At 35.9% G+C, this 19,033-nt stretch overlaps 2 protein-coding genes across 2 annotated transcripts; one reads left to right on the top strand and one right to left on the bottom strand.

Moving 5' to 3' along the window:
• Positions 1-610: 610 nt before the first annotated feature.
• Positions 611-15,883, top strand: LOC110663113 (uncharacterized). The gene is made up of 14 exons (XM_021822346.2): positions 611-1,074; positions 1,282-1,451; positions 2,930-3,033; positions 3,953-4,019; positions 10,537-10,629; positions 10,710-10,874; positions 10,986-11,126; positions 11,220-11,297; positions 13,101-13,213; positions 13,303-13,363; positions 13,748-13,915; positions 14,575-14,676; positions 15,249-15,338; positions 15,471-15,883. Exons 1-14 carry the CDS (start codon positions 795-797, stop codon positions 15,531-15,533), a joined length of 1,695 nt encoding a protein of 564 aa, XP_021678038.2. The 5' UTR covers positions 611-794; the 3' UTR covers positions 15,534-15,883.
• Positions 15,884-16,249: 366 nt separating this feature from the next.
• LOC110663114 (small RNA-binding protein 11, chloroplastic) lies at positions 16,250-17,249 on the bottom strand. Its single transcript, XM_058149234.1, has 4 exons — positions 17,226-17,249; positions 17,015-17,147; positions 16,814-16,920; positions 16,250-16,744 (listed from the first exon to the last, which is right to left on the bottom strand). Exons 1-4 carry the CDS (start codon positions 17,247-17,249, stop codon positions 16,706-16,708), a joined length of 303 nt encoding a protein of 100 aa, XP_058005217.1. The 3' UTR covers positions 16,250-16,705.
• Between the last annotated feature and the right edge of the window lie 1,784 nt (positions 17,250-19,033).

Below are 19,033 nucleotides of genomic sequence, written 5' to 3' on the forward strand. Positions count from 1 at the left end.
GTATCCATGTCTATGAGCTCCCCCTACCTCTTGTAATTAGGTGGTTGCCATGAAAAATGTTATATGATTAGGTGATATTCAAATTTCTAATTTGATATTATTTCACAATTTTGTTTTATAGGTCTTTTCCTGGTGTAGTGTTTCATAGTGTATGTATGCAAGACTTCTATTCTTTCTGGTACATGAACAATTTTTTTAAACTGTAATTAAAATAATATTTTCTTTTTCAAAAGGTCATTTTTAATTTTACAATTTCAATTTCAAACAAGACATAAGCTTGATCCATTAATTAAGCAACGAAGATAATAAACTTCTAGACGTGTCTCTGTCTAGGTTTGGATCCGAATCAATTCGATTAAAGTAAAGTTTACATTTCATTGGAATTATATTGAATTGTATTAAATTGATTTTGGCTTTGATTCCTTATATTTAGATAAATTTTTTATATCATGTCAGTAAAAAAAAATATTGCCGCTAATAATAAAATTCTGATATTAATTTATAAATGATTTCCTTTTAGTATGTAAATTGTTTAATTCAGAAAAAAAAAAAACTTGAATAAAAAATGCGTTTTTTTGATAAAAGTTTCTCGCGAGGAGGGGAGAGGAACGAACTGCTCAGTAAACAACAACAGCAGTAACAAGCGTTTGACTGTTAACAGACTCCGTACTCTGAAGCTCTCAGTATAGTAATCTATTTCTTTAATAACAAAAACCACACCTTTCTCCATATCAAATCAGTTGTTAGAACCCTAGATTCATCCCATCCAATCCTTTCCTTTCCTTTCCACTATCATGTTTCCCTTCAAATCGCGCCAGCCACAAATGCTGGACTCCATGTATTCCATGATCGCCCTCGTCTTCATTCTCGTCGCCTGCGTCGAGCTTTGTGACGCTGCCACCGTCGTCGACGTCTACCGTCTCATTCAGTACGACATCTCTGGCGTCCCCTTCGGATCTCGCCTCGCTACCCTCAATCATCACGCCGGCTCCTTGCATTTCACTCCTGGTGCCGATCTTTCGCGTACTGTCGTCATCATCCCTATTCGCGAACTCAACATTACTTTTGTCAAAGGTCTTTTTTTTTTTCTCAGTTAGTTGCCAATTTAAGTTTCAATCTACTTCAATAAAAGGAACGTTATCTAGTAGCCTTCTAGTTTATTTTCTGTTTCTTTATCTCTGTCCTGATGTAATGGAAGTATATGTGTTGCTTTCTTATATTGGTTGAATCTGCGCTACTTTCCTGATTGAGATTGTCTTTTGTTGATTGCCAAAATGACAGAGTATATTACTCAAAGAAAGCCTCTGGGAGGATTGTTGTTTTTGCTTCCTCAAATCTTTGATTTTGAAGATAGAGGTGCCACGGTGAGTGAGGATCAGGTGCATGAAAAAGGGCTGATGAAGACTGTATTGGCAGAGCTTGAAAAATTACTTATACATGCCAACATACCTGTGAGTCTTTCTCTATCTCGCCGTTCCCCTTTACTGATAATGGCTTCCTTGTCTGATTTTGTTTTTCCTTGTTTTGATGGTTAGTTGATTGATCTTTAGTTTATTCTACTAATCGTAGGCCCGAGGTAGATTATAATAGCATAATTAACTCTGCAAAGTCTTGGTCCTGATTTTTGTGTGGTGCTATGTTCACATAATACTGAACAAACTTAGCGCTCAAGCTTTCCAATTACTGATCTATATAGGCTCAAATTAACTCTTCTCTTCTAACCATCTTCTTTTCTCGTTTTCTCCTTGCATTCAAGATCTCCGGAGTAATCTCTCTGCTGAAATTATCAGCAATTCTTCTTGTAAACTGCATATCTAATCTGATTTCTGACAAAAATAATAGGTTATTTGTATTTTACTTTTCCCCTTCAATCCTATTTCTTCCCACTGAATTCCCTCTGAAATAATAAATTTCAGAGGTTCCTTGCATCAACTTTACTCTCATAGTTAGTGTGATATAAGTTTCATGTTTGTTAGTTAGATGGTTGCATGTGTTGTTGTGTACTATACTACTACTTTTGTAATACTGGTTCTATGTGAAGAATATGGTGGAAAGTTGTTCAATACCCATTACATATATAGATTGCAATTCCCTGATTATATTCACAGTTTCACACACATAAGAATGAGATAAAGCTTATGAAAAAGAAGATAACAAGTACCATTCAATGGTAGATATAAAGGAATATGCTGAGAAAGAAACTTCTGATGCATGGTGAATGACTGAAGATGTTTGCTTTTGAAGTGCACTAGCATTGTTTGTGAAGTTAGTCACAAATGCTGTTGAACCTATTAAGTGTAGGAACTAACTCTGGATGGTCCGCTTGTAAGATGAAAACAGAGAGTAGCCAAATCTCATGAAAAACTTAAGATAGAAGTGATGGATGGATAGGTTTAGAAATGCAGGTCGATCTTATTTACTTTGTATCAAATGTTGTTGCTTTAATTTACTTGTTCTTCACCCAGGCCCCAGAGAAAGGAGTGTATAACTTACTAGAGACTCTCTCTCTGTATGCATGCAGGCATGAGCATGTGTTGAGGATTTTGAAAGTCACTTACCCTTAATTTTTGGTCCTAAATTAGAATTAATTTGATATCGATACCATGATCCTGAAGAGTGTCACCATAAACTCTTTTTGGATTATGCCTGGTATTTGCACTATAATTTCCAATCTTCTATTCCAAGAAGGAAAAATTGTGCATGGATGTTATTGCAGAGATTATATTACATCTGTACTTTTTATCCATGTCTACTGGGAGGATATTTGTATTTGGAACCCAGATAACTGTATAATTTTACATCTGTACTTTTTATCTTTGAAAATTACTTCTTCTTACCTTCTGATGCCTTTTCTTTTCTTCTATTTTTTTCTCTTCTGGTTATCTCATTTGATCATGCCTGTATATATTTTCATTTTTTTTTTTTACAGTATCCTGTGTATTTCGCTTTTGAGAATGATGACATTGATACTGTGTTGTCTGACATCAAGAGGAATGATGCAACTGGTCAACCAGCTACTGCAACTACTGGCGGGTTAGTTGAAACCTTATTACTGAGATGTGTTATAGTTAATGTTTTGCAAGTTAAATATACATACATAACAGATTATCAGGATAAGATGAGTTGGATACTTGTTATGCCTACGGCATGCTTGTTTGTTCTTACACATCATACAAGCACGCTTGCTAATTTTAATATTTATAGGTTGTATTTTTTTTTTTTTTTTGTGAACCTGTTTGTGAGCATTTGAGTGGCAATTAGCTGCCTCTATCCTCCCCTCACAATTTCTTTTCTAGAAGAGGGATTAATGAAGAACATAGAGAAAATAAACAGAAGAAAATGGCTAGTGATGAAGAACATATAAAAAGGAAGCAAAAGAAAATGGTAACTGCACATAATGAGATTTGCATGCTTCCATAGGGTGGCAGGGTAAGTTTTTAGTGAAATGTGGAAATATAGATAGAGGAGACTTAACCTAATCCTTGACTAGAATTTCCTATGAAGGTATGATGTAGATTGTGTGGTTTCTCTTTGTTGTTGGGATAAGAAATTTCTCAGTTTGCAGGTCCATAGATAGAGTCTCTTGGTGCATTTTATCAGTTGTCTGTAAATCTAAGAGCATTGAGGTCTTGCACTTGTCCTTTTATTTCATCTTACTTTGGCTTCACATTTTTTTGGAGCTGAAATTTTATTACTTGCTTCTGATTTGTCTGTGATGATATGATTATCAATATAGAAACTAAATGCTAATGCTTCCTTTGCATTCAAACACTGTTTGTATGGATTTCAACTCATAGCTTGCCATGCCCAAGGCAGTATAACTGTATTATGTGCATGCATTTGTGTGTCTAAATGTGAATTAATGTTTTTTTCTAATGGGATTGATAAATCTGTGACATTTGTGTATTGTTGTTAAGAGTTTGGATGCTATCTTTTCTTGGAAATCTTGCAGATACAAGTTTGTTGTCTCCGCACCAGAACCTAAGAGAATTGCATCTCCCACAATCACAAACATTCAGGTACCTTTGAACTTTTTTCTTTCATAGGGAATGAATAGTCATATGAAATGGATTATGCTGCTTAGGAATATTTATCATTGTTATCTTTGAATAATCCAGCAAAGGACCATCTACGATTTTTCATTTGTCTATGATGAGGGAAAAAAAAAAAAATCTTAGGACCTTATTGGCCTCCTTTATGTGAAGTTTCACTGGAATGAGAAATATTGTGAACCTTATTCCTTGAACTTCTATTGTCAATAGTATTTTGAAATGAAGATATGGGGTGTTCTAGTGATTGTTGTCACCTCAATCAAGATGAGGTTATGTGGTTATGATTACTTATATTAAGCAGGTCAACTTGATGAGGTGCATGCCTCATGCCTCCACAGCATATCACAGAATTTTTGAAGAGAAATCAGTGTTTTTCTCTCTGCATTATTTTTTAAAGTTTTATATACATAAAAAGTTATACATGTCTAAGGAATGCATAAAAGATTGCAACGCATTTTCAAAGAAATAGGCAAAGATTATGTTTGTGAATCTGAGATTGAAAGTCCTTTAATTTTGGAATGTGATTGACTAATTACTGAGGTTTACTTGTCAAGAACTGACTTTCCTTTTCCAGATTTAGTTCAACTTATCACCCTTTTTTTCTTTCTTTCCTTGTCTAATTTTTTTTCCCTCATTTTCTACATGTGCCTTGGATCCCATCTCTCTTCTCAATGCTTTTGTTTGTTTGTTTTCTTTCTTTCTTTCTATTCTTAATGCTTTTATTGCTTAATTTTTATAGGGGAATCTGCTATGATTTAATCTAGCTTGCTTGAAATGATAAAAAGGCTGACTGAGTGCATGAAGCATCACACACTTGTGGGATTATTGCTATTTAGTAGGAATTCAGGATTATGGTTCAAGACATTTTGACATTTTTTTTTAATTTTAATTTTATTTGGATTTAAAAATCTCTGGTGCTAAAATTTTTAATGTTCTATGTTATTAATATGAGTAGTGTCTGATATAGGACTAGCTGTCTTATTTTGTTTTTTTTTGTGTCTCTCACCTCACTCTGCTTGTGCTTTTGCCTTATTCCTAAGCTTCAAGACCCCTTTGTGAAGCTCAACTTAATTCAATTGAGCCTCAATCCCAATTTTCTAGCTAGTTGGTGCTGGCTACGAAGATGCCTTTTCTCCTATTAGTTTTGTCTTTGTTTAAGGCCAAACTTCCCAATAGCTATTATGATACCCAATAAATTTTTACCACTTCATTCCACACCATTTTAGGTCTTCCTTCCCCTTAATCTCTTACTGTTATAAGCTGCCCACTTTTCTGTGGTCTGCGGCAATGTATATGGTTCCATGAATTAGGAGAAATACTTAGGTAGACTTGGTCTACCACTTCTGAATAAGCTAAAATTGATAGAATTGCTACATTATCAAAATTTATGGTCAAATCCCATTGCTAGGCATGCATCATTAACTATAAGTTATGGCGATGTACAATGTTCCTATTGGCTTAGTCTAAAGCTAAAATTTTAGACCACTCTACCTTTGAATCACTCATGAATTAGACATAAGCAAGTCTAAAACCTTTCATTCGATGCAAACAGAACTTGCGTTATTTGATTAAAAAAAAATAGTGTATTTTGTCTTTTATGTTTTTTTTAAGCAAATTAAAATTACTGAAATTTAGACAGTACATACTCGTAATTCAGAAAAGAGGAAGTATATAATAAAGGGTTCCTGCTTAATTGAAACGTTGATATAGAGGAATAAATATGAGTCACTGTAGACTGCCTTGTATAAAGAAGTTAGCTACTGTTATGAATTCTAAACAGTCTTGCCGAGGATCCCAAGCTTATCCATCATCTTAATGATACTTGTTTGTGAATAGAAAAGTTAGCTATCTACTGTTTCCTTATGCATTGTGTCTAATATGGACAGTTTTTCTGAAACTACTGTAGAAAGAGATGATTCTCCTTGATTTCAATTAATCTGTACATGGGTATATATATATACAATTGATTCCTATAATTGTGTTCTACTAATTAGGAAGAAATCCTAAATAAGAAATTCTAAATAGGAATACAGAATACAGAATATACAGAGAAATAATATAGTAATTGACTTTCCATAACACTCCCCCTCAAGTTGGAGCATAGATGTTAATTATGCCCAATTTGTTACAAATGTAGTCAATCCTAGCTCCATTCAGAGCTTTTGTGAAAATATCTCCTAACTGCTCTCCAGTTTTGATGTGTCCTGTTAAGATGATTTGTTATTGAATCTTTTCACGAACAAAGTGACAATCAATTTCAATATGTTTGGTCCGCTCATGAAACACCGGATTAGAAGCAATATGGAGGGCAGCTTGATTATTACATCACAATTTTGCAGGTAGGGAGGTCTTAAAACCTGTCTCATCTAGTAATTGAAGTATCCACATTACCTTACATACTGATTGTGCCATGGATTTGTATTCAGATTCCTGTATCTCCTGTATCCACATTACCTTACATACCTACCAATCTCCTGTATCTCTCTGGATCTTCAAACAACTCACTATCCCTTGCTAACAGTTGTAAATTTGGAGTCATTGGTGCACTACAAGGCTTAGCACCTAATTTTTCGTCTTTGTCAATAAATCGAGGACATAGTTTTTTTGAGACAAGAAAATACCCTTCTTACTTCTCATAACTTCAATACCCAAGAAATACTTTAACAATTCCAAGTCTTTGGTCTGAAACTGGGTTTGGAGGAAGGTTTAAGAGATGAAATACCTGCAGAGTCACTTTCAGTGATGACAATGTCATCCACAGACTACCAGGAGAATTAGACCAGCCTTAGATTGCCTATAAAATACTGAGTGATCACACTTATTCTTTTGCATACCAAATTCCTATGTTGCTTCACTGAATCTCCCAAATCAGGCCCTAGGACTTTGTTTCAAGCCGTAAAGAGACTTCCGAAGCCTACAAACTTTACCCAACTCCTTCTTAGCAACAAACTCAGGTGGTTGCTCCATATATACCTCCTCCTGAAGATCACCATGAAGGAAAGCATTCTTGATATCCAATTGGTGCAGGGGCCAATCATATGTAGCTGCTAAAGAGATAAACAAGCAAACATAAGTTAGTTTAGCTACTGGAGAAAAAGTGTCAGAGTAATCAACCTCATATGTCTGAGCATATCCTTTTGCTACAAGGCGTGCTTTTAATCTAGCCACAGAACCATCAGGATTTACCTTTACTATAAATACCCATTTACAACCAATAGCTTTCTTACCAGTGGGCAAAGGCAACAGTTCCCATGTACTATTAGCATCTAAAGCCTCCATTTCCTCTTTCATAGCAGCACACCAGCCAGGATGAGACAGTGCCTCACCAACAGTATTAGAAATAGGAATAGAGTCTAAAGAAGTAACAAAACACCGAGAACAAGAAGACAATTGATTATAAGAAACAAAAGAAAAGATAGGGTAAGTACATGAACGTTTACCTTTACGAAGAACAGTGGGTAAGCCTAGATCAGAATCATGATCAGTATGAGGTACAGGATCTCCTAATGAAATAGCTGGTGGAGGATCTGAGTTAGGAATCTCCAATCTCCTGGAATAAACAAGAACAACGGGAGGTCGAGTAGGTCTAGAGACAGAAGGAACAGGCCGTGGGAGAGGATTGGACATTGGTTGGACAGTATATATTAAGAGATCATCCTCCTTCCCTTGACTCTCATACACGAATGATTGAGTAAAAAATGGAGTGGATTCAAAAAAATGTGACATCTGCAGAAACAAGATAACGATTAAGAGTATGAGAGAAACAGCGGTATCCTTTTTGCAGCCGGAAATACCCAAGGAAGACACATTTGAGAGACTTTGGATCCAATTTAGTAACCTGTGGACGAACATCACGCACAAAACAGGTACAACAAAAAATACGGGGTTCAATAGGGAACAAAGATTTTATAGGAAACAAAGCAGTATAAGGAATATCCCCATTAAGGACAAAAGACGGCATACGATTGATAAAAAAACATGCCGTAGAAACTGCATCCGCCTAAAAGTGTTTAGGAACTTTCATCTGAAAAAGAAGAGTACGAGTTACCTCAAAACGATGTCGATTTTTTCTTTCGGCCATGCCATTTTGGGATGGGATATCCACACAGGAAGACTGATGAAGAATGCCATTTTGTGTTATATAAGACTGAAATTGTGCTGAAAAGTATTCTTTGGCATTGTCAGTTCTTAATATGTGCACAAAAATATTTAAATTGAGTTTTGATTTCATTACAAAATGCACAAAAGATAGAAAACAACGCAGAACGATTCTTCATTAAATATAACCAGGTAACACGAGAGTAATCATCAACAAAAGTAACAAAATAACGAAATCCAGTTTAGAAGTAACAGAACAAGGACCTCAAACATCAGAATGAACTAACTCAAAAGGGGATGAAGCCCGTTTATTGACTCTAGACACAGAACGCAAACGATGATATTTTGCAAATTGACACGACTCACATTCTAGTACTGATAAAGACTGAAACTGAGGACACAGCTTCTTCATGGTAGATAAAAAAGGATGGCCCAATCTACAATGAGCTTCAAGAGGTGTTAAGGTGCTGGAGCAAACAAGTGACCGTGGTACATGATTTTCCAGAATGTATAGATCACCTGACTCACGTCCTCTACCAATAATCTGCTTCGTCGTAAGATCCTGAAACAAACACTGGTCAGGAAAAAAGGAAACAGAACAATTTAAGGTACGAGTAAGTTTACTAACAGAAAGTAGATTAAAAGAGAATTTTGGTAGACACAAAACAGATGACAAAAAAATTGACGAAGTCGGGTTCGCAGTTTCAGAACCCATGACACAAGAAGTAGAGCCATCAGCTAAAGTAACAGTAGAGGAAGTGAGATTAGACTGAAAAGCAGATAGAAGACTAGAATTACTTGTCATATGATCTGTCGCACCAGAATCAATAACCCATTTGGATGAGGAAGATACAAGGCATGCAGAGAATTTACCTGACTCAGCGATCGCAGTGACAGGGGAACTGGTAGGCTTTAGAGATGCCTAATACTGGGAAAACTGTGCAAAATCCTCTGTAGATACCAAAATAGTTTTCTCAGAGGAAGATACTGTAGAATTATCTGTTGCCATATTTGCTATCCGTGATCGCTGATTTTTCTTCTGAAGTTGCGGACAATTATATTTTGTATGGCCAGGCTCATGGCAATAATAACAAATGACTCCTCTTGAGTCCTGATTAGAACTAGCCTCTTCATTACGCTGATGACTTTTGTTGCCTGTAATTCCTCTTCTACTTCCTCTTCTATTACTCTGTTGTCCATTTGGATTACGGCTAATAAGAGCACTACTGGCAGACTGTGAAGATTGGGTATTCTTTGTATGAAGGACCCGTGTGGACTTTTCATACAAAGAGAAAATCTCAGAACTGGATAGAATTTGAGATTTAGCAATCTCATACTCTGAAGGAAGGGTTGCAAGAAAACCCGTAACAGCCAGTTGCTCCCGTTGGGCTTGCTGAACTTTCACATCATGACTAAAAGGCAAAAATACATTAAGTTCCTCATATACCCGTTTAAAATCCATAAAATAAGTCGTGAGAGACTTATCCTCTTTCTCAGCACGGTAGAATGCCTTACAAACATCATAAATACGGGAGATATTCCCTTTGCCAGAATACAGAAAATCTAAATAATCTATCAATTCCTTAACAAATTCACAGTGATTAATTAAACTAATTACCTCACTGTGAATCGAATTCCAAAACTGCAAAAACAACCGAGCATCCTCTCTTAGCCAAGTTTGTCGTGTATCATCCGTAGGTGGATCTTTAGTAAGGTGATCATCCTTATCAATGCTTCGCAAATATACCCTAACGGTTTTACTCCACTCCAGGTAATTCGAACCAGTAAGTTTGTGTTCCGTGATCTTAGTCATTACCGGAATCACATCAGAAATAACATTCTTATTGTCTGCCATTTGTTGAGACAAAGAAAACTAATCGAAACGCTAATCCTAATTGCTTACAGCAGCAAAATAACCCAAAATCACAAATAAAGCAAATACCGAAATAGGATCTGAGAGCCAAACATCAAAAGTCTTTTAATGGTGTACTGGATCAGGCAACAGCACATAATTGGTGGAATGGGAGGGTTGAGGCGACGCCGGCGATGTTGATCGGAGTCGAAATGGCTGATCGGCGGCCAAGGTCTCTCCTGAGCTGGGTGGTGAGAGCAAATAGTCACCCTAGATAGATGACCTGCTCTGGTACCATGTAAAAAGAGATGATTCTCCTTAATTTCAATTAATCTGTATATGGGTATATATATACAATTGATTCCTATAATTGTGTTCTAATTAGGAAGAAATCCTAAATAAGAAATTCTAAATAGGAATACAAAATATACAGAGAAATAATATAGTAATTGACTTTCCATAACAACTACAAAGGTTATTGATTGTGCTAATGGTGCTTGCTTCTGGACTGAACAATCATTTTAACTGTCACAGGGATGGTTACCAGGCTTGAAAGCAGATGGAGATCCAAATCAACTTCCAACCATTGCTATTGTAGTATCATATGATACATTTGGGACTGCTCCTGTATGTGATTCTATTTAATTTCATAAAATGCATCTAATTGTGTTTGTTGTTTGATGACGTAAAAATAGTTACCTGTGTAGGCATTATCAGTTGGAACTGATAGCAATGGAAGTGGCGTTGTGGCTCTTCTTGAAATAGCTAGGTTGTTTTCTCTTCTTTATTCAAATCCTAAGACAAGAGGAAGGTATAATTTACTTTTTGGGCTAACGTCTGGTGGACCTTATAACTACAATGGAACTCAAAAGGTGCTTGCCATCCATTGTTTCTACATTTGTTACCTTTCCTATGAACTTAAATGCCTCATCTACTTTTTCTTTTATCCTAGTCCACTTTTGTTATTGTTTCATCTCCTGCAGTGGCTACGGAGCTTTGATCAACGCCTACGTGAGAGCATTGACTATGCTATTTGCTTAAATAGCATTGGCTCATGGGATAATGAATTGTGGATTCATGTGTCCAAGCCCCCAGAGAATGCATATATTAAACAAATTTTTGAAGTAAGTTAGATGGAAATTTTTAACATAATGGATTTTTTAACAATTTGACAGATTGCCACCATTTTTTATGGTTTAACATGGAGTTTTCTACAGGGTTTCTCTAATGTAGCAAAAGAATTGGGCCTTGAAATTGGTCTAAAACACAAGAAAATCAATATTTCGAATCCTAGAGTAAGTTGATCTTACTTGAAAAATAAAAATCTATATTTTGGTTGAACTCCCCTCTCCCTCTTCTGTTTTTTTTTTTTTTTTTGGATTATAGTTTTAAGAAAGGTCATGCTCAACTCAACTGAGTCTTGATCCCAAACTAGTTAGGTTGACTATATGGATCTTTTTCCTTCACTCCACCAGTTTAAAGGCTACATCTTTAGGAGGTCTGGGGCTGCTATGTTCTTCCTAACTGCTTCCCCAATCTCATCTTAGTGCTGCCCCTCCCTTCTGTACTGGAATATTTGCTAGTGATCTAGTCTATGATGCACATGTCTAAACCATCTCAATCTCCCTTCTTTCATTGTTTCCTCAAAAGGCACTGCTTTACTTTCCTATGGATGTATTCATTCCTTATCTAATCCATTTTTATATTTATATGCATCTGTGTTAACATCATCATTGCTAAAGCACTGATCTTTTATGCATATTGTGTTTTACCACCCAACATTCACTGCCATGTACTGGTTGATTCCTGGTCCTATAAAACTTACCCTTGAACTTGGTGGTTATTTTGCAATCATATAAGACTCTTGTTACACTCTGCCACTTCATCCATCCTGCTGTAATTTTATTATTGACATCCTTCCTACTTCCCTCATTTTCTTTGTAGGATTAAATCTAGATATTTGAAATGTGCGCTTTGTGGCACCTCTGCTGCATCCAAGCGAACCCTGCATTGATCACTTCCCCCTATATTGCTAAAGTTCTAATGCATATACTTTGTTTTAGTTCTACTTAACTTGAAACTCTTAAGGCTATAGAGTGCTCCTCCATAACTCTTAACTCCTATTAACTTCAATTTGGGTTTTATCTATTAACATTATGTCATCTGCAGATATCATTCACCAGTGTTTATCCTCTTGGATATGCTTCATTATCTCATTCATGGCCAAAGCAAAAAGTTAAGCACTGAAGGCCGATCCTTAGCGGAGTCCAACTGTGATAAGCAAATGTTTTATATCACCCTTGGCTGTCCAAATACTGATGACTGCCCCTACGTACATATACTTCAACACCTTTCTATATCTAATGAGATGCTGTTTTCCATTCCAAATTCAACCATAGAACATCCCTTGGGGTCTTTATCATATTCTTTTCTAGATTGATAAAAAAAACTATGGAAGTCTTTTCTTTTCTCTCTTAATACCTCCATCAACCCTAGTATTAGAAAATTGTCTCTATGGTTGATCTTCCTGGCATAAAACTAAACTGGTTATTTGAGATAGTTGTGTTGCATCTTAATCTACGATCCATCGCACTCTCTCAATGCTTCATTGTGTGATTCACGATCTTGCTACCTTTGTAACTAGAGCAACTTTGGATTTTTCCCTTATTCAACGTTTTAAGAAAATGTATGATAAGGTTATTTGATTCATTAAGAGGACATGGTTAGTTGATAAGATGACCGTTTATTTTCCTGTTGTCACTTGTCATTGTCACAACTAGTCTTCAGTCCTACATTACACAAGCCAATATAGAGCTAAACGTACCTTGAAAAAACTGCTGTTTTGTTCTTGAAACAGGTGCATTCATCCTGTTACCATGACTACTGTTGACAGTCTAGTTGGTCTATGCTTGCTGTTTCCTTGTAACTGATTACATCTATGTTCTTCTAGAATGTTGGTTTACTTGGCATGGGCAGGCTGCACATTGTTTCAACTTGCACTCTGTTTTCTATTCTTCTAAAATATTACTTGATATTGACATTTTGTACATCTACTATCCTTGTTTAGACCAGGTAATATAGCTGTTAATTTGCTGTAGGTAGCTTGGGAGCATGAACAATTTTCAAGGCTGAGGATCACTGCTGCCACCCTTTCTGAGCTCTCTGTGGCTCCTGATATTTTAGAAAGCACTGGAGGTCTTTCAGATAACAGGTTTTGCCTTTTAACTCGAATCTGTTTCTTAGGGCTGAAACTCCTGTACCACTTTCCATATTTTTCTGAGATCTTGGTTTTCTGTGCAGATATTTTGTAAATGAAACAGCAATCGTCAGAAGTATCAAGTTAGTTGCTGAGAGTATTGCGGTAAGGTTAATTCATTAGGATAGATGAAGTTTTGATTCTGATGTTTCTACTTCTCAATTTGTACATATTTGTTCCAAGGTCAACCCCATGAGGAAGTACATTACCAGCAGCAAGAGCATGAGCACTAATTTTGTGTTCATGTGTGTGACTGAGTGCATGATGTTGGATTGTCTTCTAGAGATTTTAGGACTACCTATTTTAGGATGCGTATGCAAGGAAATGTTTGTACCATCATATACTTGCATTTTTTGTTTTTGGCTGGATTTTTAGATTAGTGAGAAGTTTATTCTTTTCAACTAGGCCAAGCCTGAATCAATTAAAAGTGGAGTCCATCTTTTAGTTTTGTGTTCCCTAATGTGTTCCTTTCCTTCTGATTGTATACAGAGGCATATCTACAGTCATCAAGGAGAGAACATAAAAGTATTTGCGGATGACAGTAGTTTGGCTGTAAATCCTTCTTATGTAAAGTCATGGTTAGATCTATTGTCACAAACACCTCGAGTGGCACCATTTCTTTCAAAGAATGACCCATTTGTGATGGCATTGAAGAAGGTGATTATTTGTAAATTTTCGTGCACATTTTTCTGGTTTTCATGGTTTCTTCTTTATTCTCTCTTATATGGTAAATGATGCTGATATTTACTTGAAGTTATTGTGCCAAGATTTAGTAGTATGTGATATTCATTCTTCTATATTTCACTGCAAGATCCCCCTCCCCCAACACGCACAGTAATTATGTTTGCAAATGCACACAAATGATAAAGTTTTCTTTTCTTTTTAATGCTAAGTTATTTCTTTGGATTTTACAGAAATGTTGATGATTGCATACCATAGGATTAGTATATTTGCCTATTCAGATTGATTGCTGTGCATGCTGAGTTGTTTAACCTCTATATTTTTGGTGGGATGGGCTGCTGGCAGTGTTGGGAGCACTTAATTTTCATGTGTTGATGAGGAGTATGCTCAGCTTATGGATTTGCTTATGGATTTATCTCCTGTTAAATTTGATGCCATTTGACATTTTAATAAATTGGTTGAGTAGTGGATTGTCATGTGTTTCGGATTTGATGGTGTATTAGGCTAAGGATATTGGATAATTGGAAGTAGGAAGAAATCTAAACCATATAAGGGATCAAAGGAAAAAGAAAGGAACTCATTTTTTAACACAGTTTCCATTTAATTTGACCATCAATTTATTAATCCTTTGGCAGGAACTAGAAGATCATGCCCATGAAGTAAATGTACAACACGAAGCGCTTGATGGGATGTTCACATTCTATGACTCAACCAAAGCTAAGCTAAACATATATCAGGTTCTACTGTTTCTTCTATCATTTCTTTTTCAAGACAATGGTGTTTCAATGTGCCATTCCAATCTCTTTCTCCCATTTTGACTTGACTTTCTTTTGATCCTCTTATCCTGAAATTTTTGGGCACTATGTTCGTCAGCAAAGCCCTTTAGAAAAAATATCTTAGGGCTAACCTTGCCATAAAATGATGGGTTGAGAATTACTGGACAAGAATTAACAGGACGCTTTCCAGAGCTACATGTTAAAATTTTCAAGATCCATAACCTAAATTATTTTGTGCCTTAAAAATATCTCTTTTTAGGTGGTAGTGCGTGTTTTCTTCTTCCTTACCTACCCAAATTTCGCTTTCAATTGGAAAAAGGCTGATATCAACTAAAGAGGACCAAGAGGGATGCTGACCCATGTAGCAGAATTATTCTTCTTGATACTTAAATGCACTCTTTTTGTGATGAAGTTGAAAAAACAAATTTGAAGATATTTGTTTAGATCATGCATCTCTTCAGTATACTTGTAGTCTTGAATGTATGCTAGAATTTTGATATTTAATGCTAATCTGTTGACATTTGTTACTACAGGTTGCTAGTGTAACATTTGATTTGCTGTTGCTTCTGGTGCTGGGATCATATTTGATAGTTCTTTTTAGTTTTCTCGTCATCACAACTAGGGTATTTATCCTTCCTTCTAACATCAAACCGGAAATACTGATCTCATTTTATTACTTTACATGGTTTCCTTTCTCTGTAAGCTGCATGAACTTCACCTAAAGTTGACAAATTGTCAATTGTGCTATTTGACAGGGTCTTGATGATCTTATAAGCTTATTCCGACGGCCTACCTCTCGTAAAGTGAAAACAGCTTGACGATTGAAGCTGGATTTGTGCACCAGAGAATTGTCTTATTGAAAATCATCTCTTGTAGCTTAGAGAATTTTATCCCTGTTTTGGAGGACTTTGTTGGGGATTACTAGCAATGTGTTGTTGATTAGTTCAGAACCACAAGAGATCATTTTAATTTTTGGTCCTAGGAAAATATTTATAGTTTATTGTGTCAAAGTGAGAACTTTTTAACATAGTTGCTAGAAAAATTTTGTTAAGATGCATTTTCAAGCAAAATACCTTTGCCAGCATTTTACAAGGGGATCACAAGCAATTGTGGGATGCTTCAGTTTTAATGCATGATAATTAAATTGGCCAGATTCGCCAGTTAAAAATATGCAGGCACTAACATTGCTCGTAATGTGTTGCTGATTTGTGGATACATTTGGGATGTGCAAGTTTCATTATGTCAATGATGAAATTCCAGTTTCGAGATTCCAAGCACAGCCCTAGACTTGATGTTTTAAACATGTGGTTTATAGACTTGACTTTTATTCTTTAAAAAAGGCACTAATTATGATAATAAGAATTTAGCTTAAGTCTGCATTGCTATGATCCCTTCTTTTCATGTCTAGTGTTGGCCTATTATTTTCCAGCAGTGTCAATCAGCTTGAAATAGAAAGGCACAAACAAAAACATTAGCCCAGAAGTAGAAACAATTGGGTAATTGCAATTTTGTTTCTAACTTCACTAGGTTAGAATTGGAAAAAAATCGTCCTTGATGATACTATAAAATATATATACAAAGCTGGGCATAATGATTTTTATGATGAACAAACTCAATTGAAAAACTGACTGGGTAACAATGAAAGAAAAAGTTTTATGTTGGCAAAAAAATGCTATTGTTCTACAACTTATTCATGTTCCGATTCTCCCTCTCCCTTCAGCTAGAGTGGCCAAACAGAGGGAAACATTAAGCAGGATCAGCGCAAGGGAAAGAGATCAGTGCGTGGATTTTCGCTACCCAGCAGTTCGAGCATTTCGCTGCCTTTATTATGAATCCCAATAGAAAGGAGAATGTATATTTTGTTGATCAAAACTGAATCTGATGCAACAATCTTCTTTGCATCACAAGATGTTTGATATAAAAAAAAACAGGGAAAGGGGAAGAACCTAAATATCAGCTATTGCCTCAGTGGTCCTCTGCTTCTCTTTGGTCAAGCATTATCAACAACAACAGGACGTCCATCTACCAGCTGCAACTAACAAGTGTTATTCTTGGTATCCATAATTCATAGAATGTGCCTATAGTTAAAGCAGTTTACCTTCCCATTCATCTTCATCAAGGCCTTTTTGGCTTCATCTTCTGTAGCAAAGGTCACATACCCGTAACCTTTAGATCTATTGCTGGCTTTATCCCTTATTACTTTAGCTGGAAAAGTAAATTGCCAAGATATAAGCAAATTCTGAAATCTTATCAAGGAAGAAATGAGTTTTACGGTTAAAGTAATAGGTCGACTCCATACATTCAACAATTTGACCAAATTTTGACAATGCTTCAGCTAATGACTTCTCTGTACTGGAGAAAGATATACCTGCAGCAAAGCCATTAGTTCCTGCGACAGCAATAGCATAAAAATGAATGTGCCAAGAATACAGCTTTTAGATCCATGAACAAGATGTTCCTGTATTAGTTAGTAATATTGGAGCACAAATGTAATAAAAAGTTAAACAAACCAGAACAAATTGAAATACAGACATTCACGTTAATTATGGAAATTTTGTATGAGTAAATCTTATAGAGTTTCCACTTGTTCATTCAACTTAAAATACTACATTAGCTGAGCAAAATCTTTTAATCAGTTGCTAACAGATCCAACATGATGCTGAAATGCTGCCTATGTGGCTTAGCTCTCTTGGATTAATTCATCATGAAGGTGGTTCCCATGAATATGATAGCTCACACAGGAAGTGAGGATAGTGGAGAACCCATGAACTTGTCATATGCAGAATGCAGATACTTGTTTCCACTTAGCATATGGAGAACCCATAAGAAGTCATGATTAAATGAATCAACTCAACTTCTTGCCATATTGTTTTCTTCTACCTTATTATTCAAACGAATATATTAAATGATATTTCAAAGAATAATATATTAAATGTTCATCAACTAAGGCTGGTCTAAAAACAGTATACTTGTGAAACAAATCAAAGAGCGCTACAACTATACAGAGGGTAAAACCTAGTGGGATAACCTCACAGAGTAAATATATATTTAAGTTACTACATCCACACATTCAAATACACACATGGAATCCATCAATGTGTGCGTGTGTATATATGTTAAGGAAAAGAGTAAACCTCCTCTACTTTTATCTTCCTCCTTTTCAATTCTTCTGATTTTATCTTTCTTGGAATCAGAAAAGTTTTAACTTCAATTAATCACAAAATTTAAGGTGTCTAGAAGTGAATGTGTCGCAAATGGTTTCTCATTCTAAACATTAAAGGATAAGTGTTATGATCCCACAATGCTACGGGACAAGCTTGGTGGGAGAATAATAAGTCCCTGGGCACCCTCTCTTTGCAAGCCTATTTCAAGGATGAATTTTACCTAGGTGGCCTATTCCTCATGTGGTTTAACCTTAGCGGCTTGTGGTGTTCAACAGTTCATATCAAGGTGGCCTATTCCTCTTGTGGTTCAACTATAGCAACTGTGATGCTCAACGGTTCATATCAATTAGTATCAGAGCCAGTCCCATCTCATGAGACTCAACACTCGGAGTGGTGGTTCTCTCACACCATCGGAGTTTTAATATACTGTTCCCATAGAAGCACTACGAAGTCCTAAAAGCCACAAGAATGGTTTTGTATGTGTATTTAGTTTTGGTTATGTCCATTGTGATATCAAGCCCTATAACATCTTGCTTGTACTTGGTAGTAGTGGAGAAAGAGCTTAACTTTGTGGCAAAGCTTGCAGACTCTGGATATAGGCGCTTGGTTGTATTTGGTTGAGATGATACTGGAAAACCAGCAAAGAATCATTCAGATTGCGGATTTTCTCAGCATGCAATTCGTTATATTAATGAAGTTCAGGTGCACCATGCCTCAGATACCACGTCTATTCTTGGTTTCGCTATTTTATTAGAAGTGCTGCTCTTAGAGTCCACTGAATTGAAAGGTTCTTTCTCCATGGGAACTTGATGGAGAAAGTCTAAATGCTTTCTAAGAGTGTTTTGATGTTCTGTCGTTGCCTCAATGTGCTTTTTCTTGTGATTAATTATATCTACTTGGATTGGCTCTATGCATTATGCTATTGGTATGCTCATCTGATTTACGATTTCCTTGCCCAGTGAAATGAATTTCTTAATGTAAATGAAGCTGGATACTTTTAATATTGGTTACTGGATCACCTTCATCTGCCAACGGCTCATTCATTTTCCTTTATTTTCTTGGATTCCAAGCGAAGATAACTGACAAAAGAAACAAGTAGTTTTAAAATGATAAAAACTTCCCAGTTCCCGCCGTTAACCATGTTGATTATTTAT

This window comes from Hevea brasiliensis, chromosome 6 (genome assembly GCF_030052815.1).
Source record: "Hevea brasiliensis isolate MT/VB/25A 57/8 chromosome 6, ASM3005281v1, whole genome shotgun sequence".
Lineage (NCBI taxonomy): Eukaryota > Viridiplantae > Streptophyta > Magnoliopsida > Malpighiales > Euphorbiaceae > Hevea > Hevea brasiliensis.

Excerpts from the sequence above, each read along its gene's own strand:
- LOC110663113 (XM_021822346.2), top strand. The coding sequence starts at position 795 with ATGTTTCCCTTCAAATCGCGCCAGCCACAAATGCTGGACTCCATGTAT. Across the intron at positions 1,452-2,929 it reads TTATACATGCCAACATACCT|TATCCTGTGTATTTCGCTTT; the intron begins GTGAGTCTTTCT and ends TTTTTTTTACAG. Across the intron at positions 11,298-13,100 it reads TCAATATTTCGAATCCTAGA|GTAGCTTGGGAGCATGAACA; the intron begins GTAAGTTGATCT and ends AATTTGCTGTAG.
- LOC110663114 (XM_058149234.1), bottom strand. The coding sequence starts at position 17,249 with ATGTCTGTATTTCAATTTGTTCTG. Across the intron at positions 16,921-17,014 it reads ATTTGGTCAAATTGTTGAAT|CTAAAGTAATAAGGGATAAA; the intron begins GTATGGAGTCGA and ends TTACTTTTCCAG. Across the intron at positions 16,745-16,813 it reads TGATGAAGATGAATGGGAAG|CTGGTAGATGGACGTCCTGT; the intron begins GTAAACTGCTTT and ends TGTTAGTTGCAG.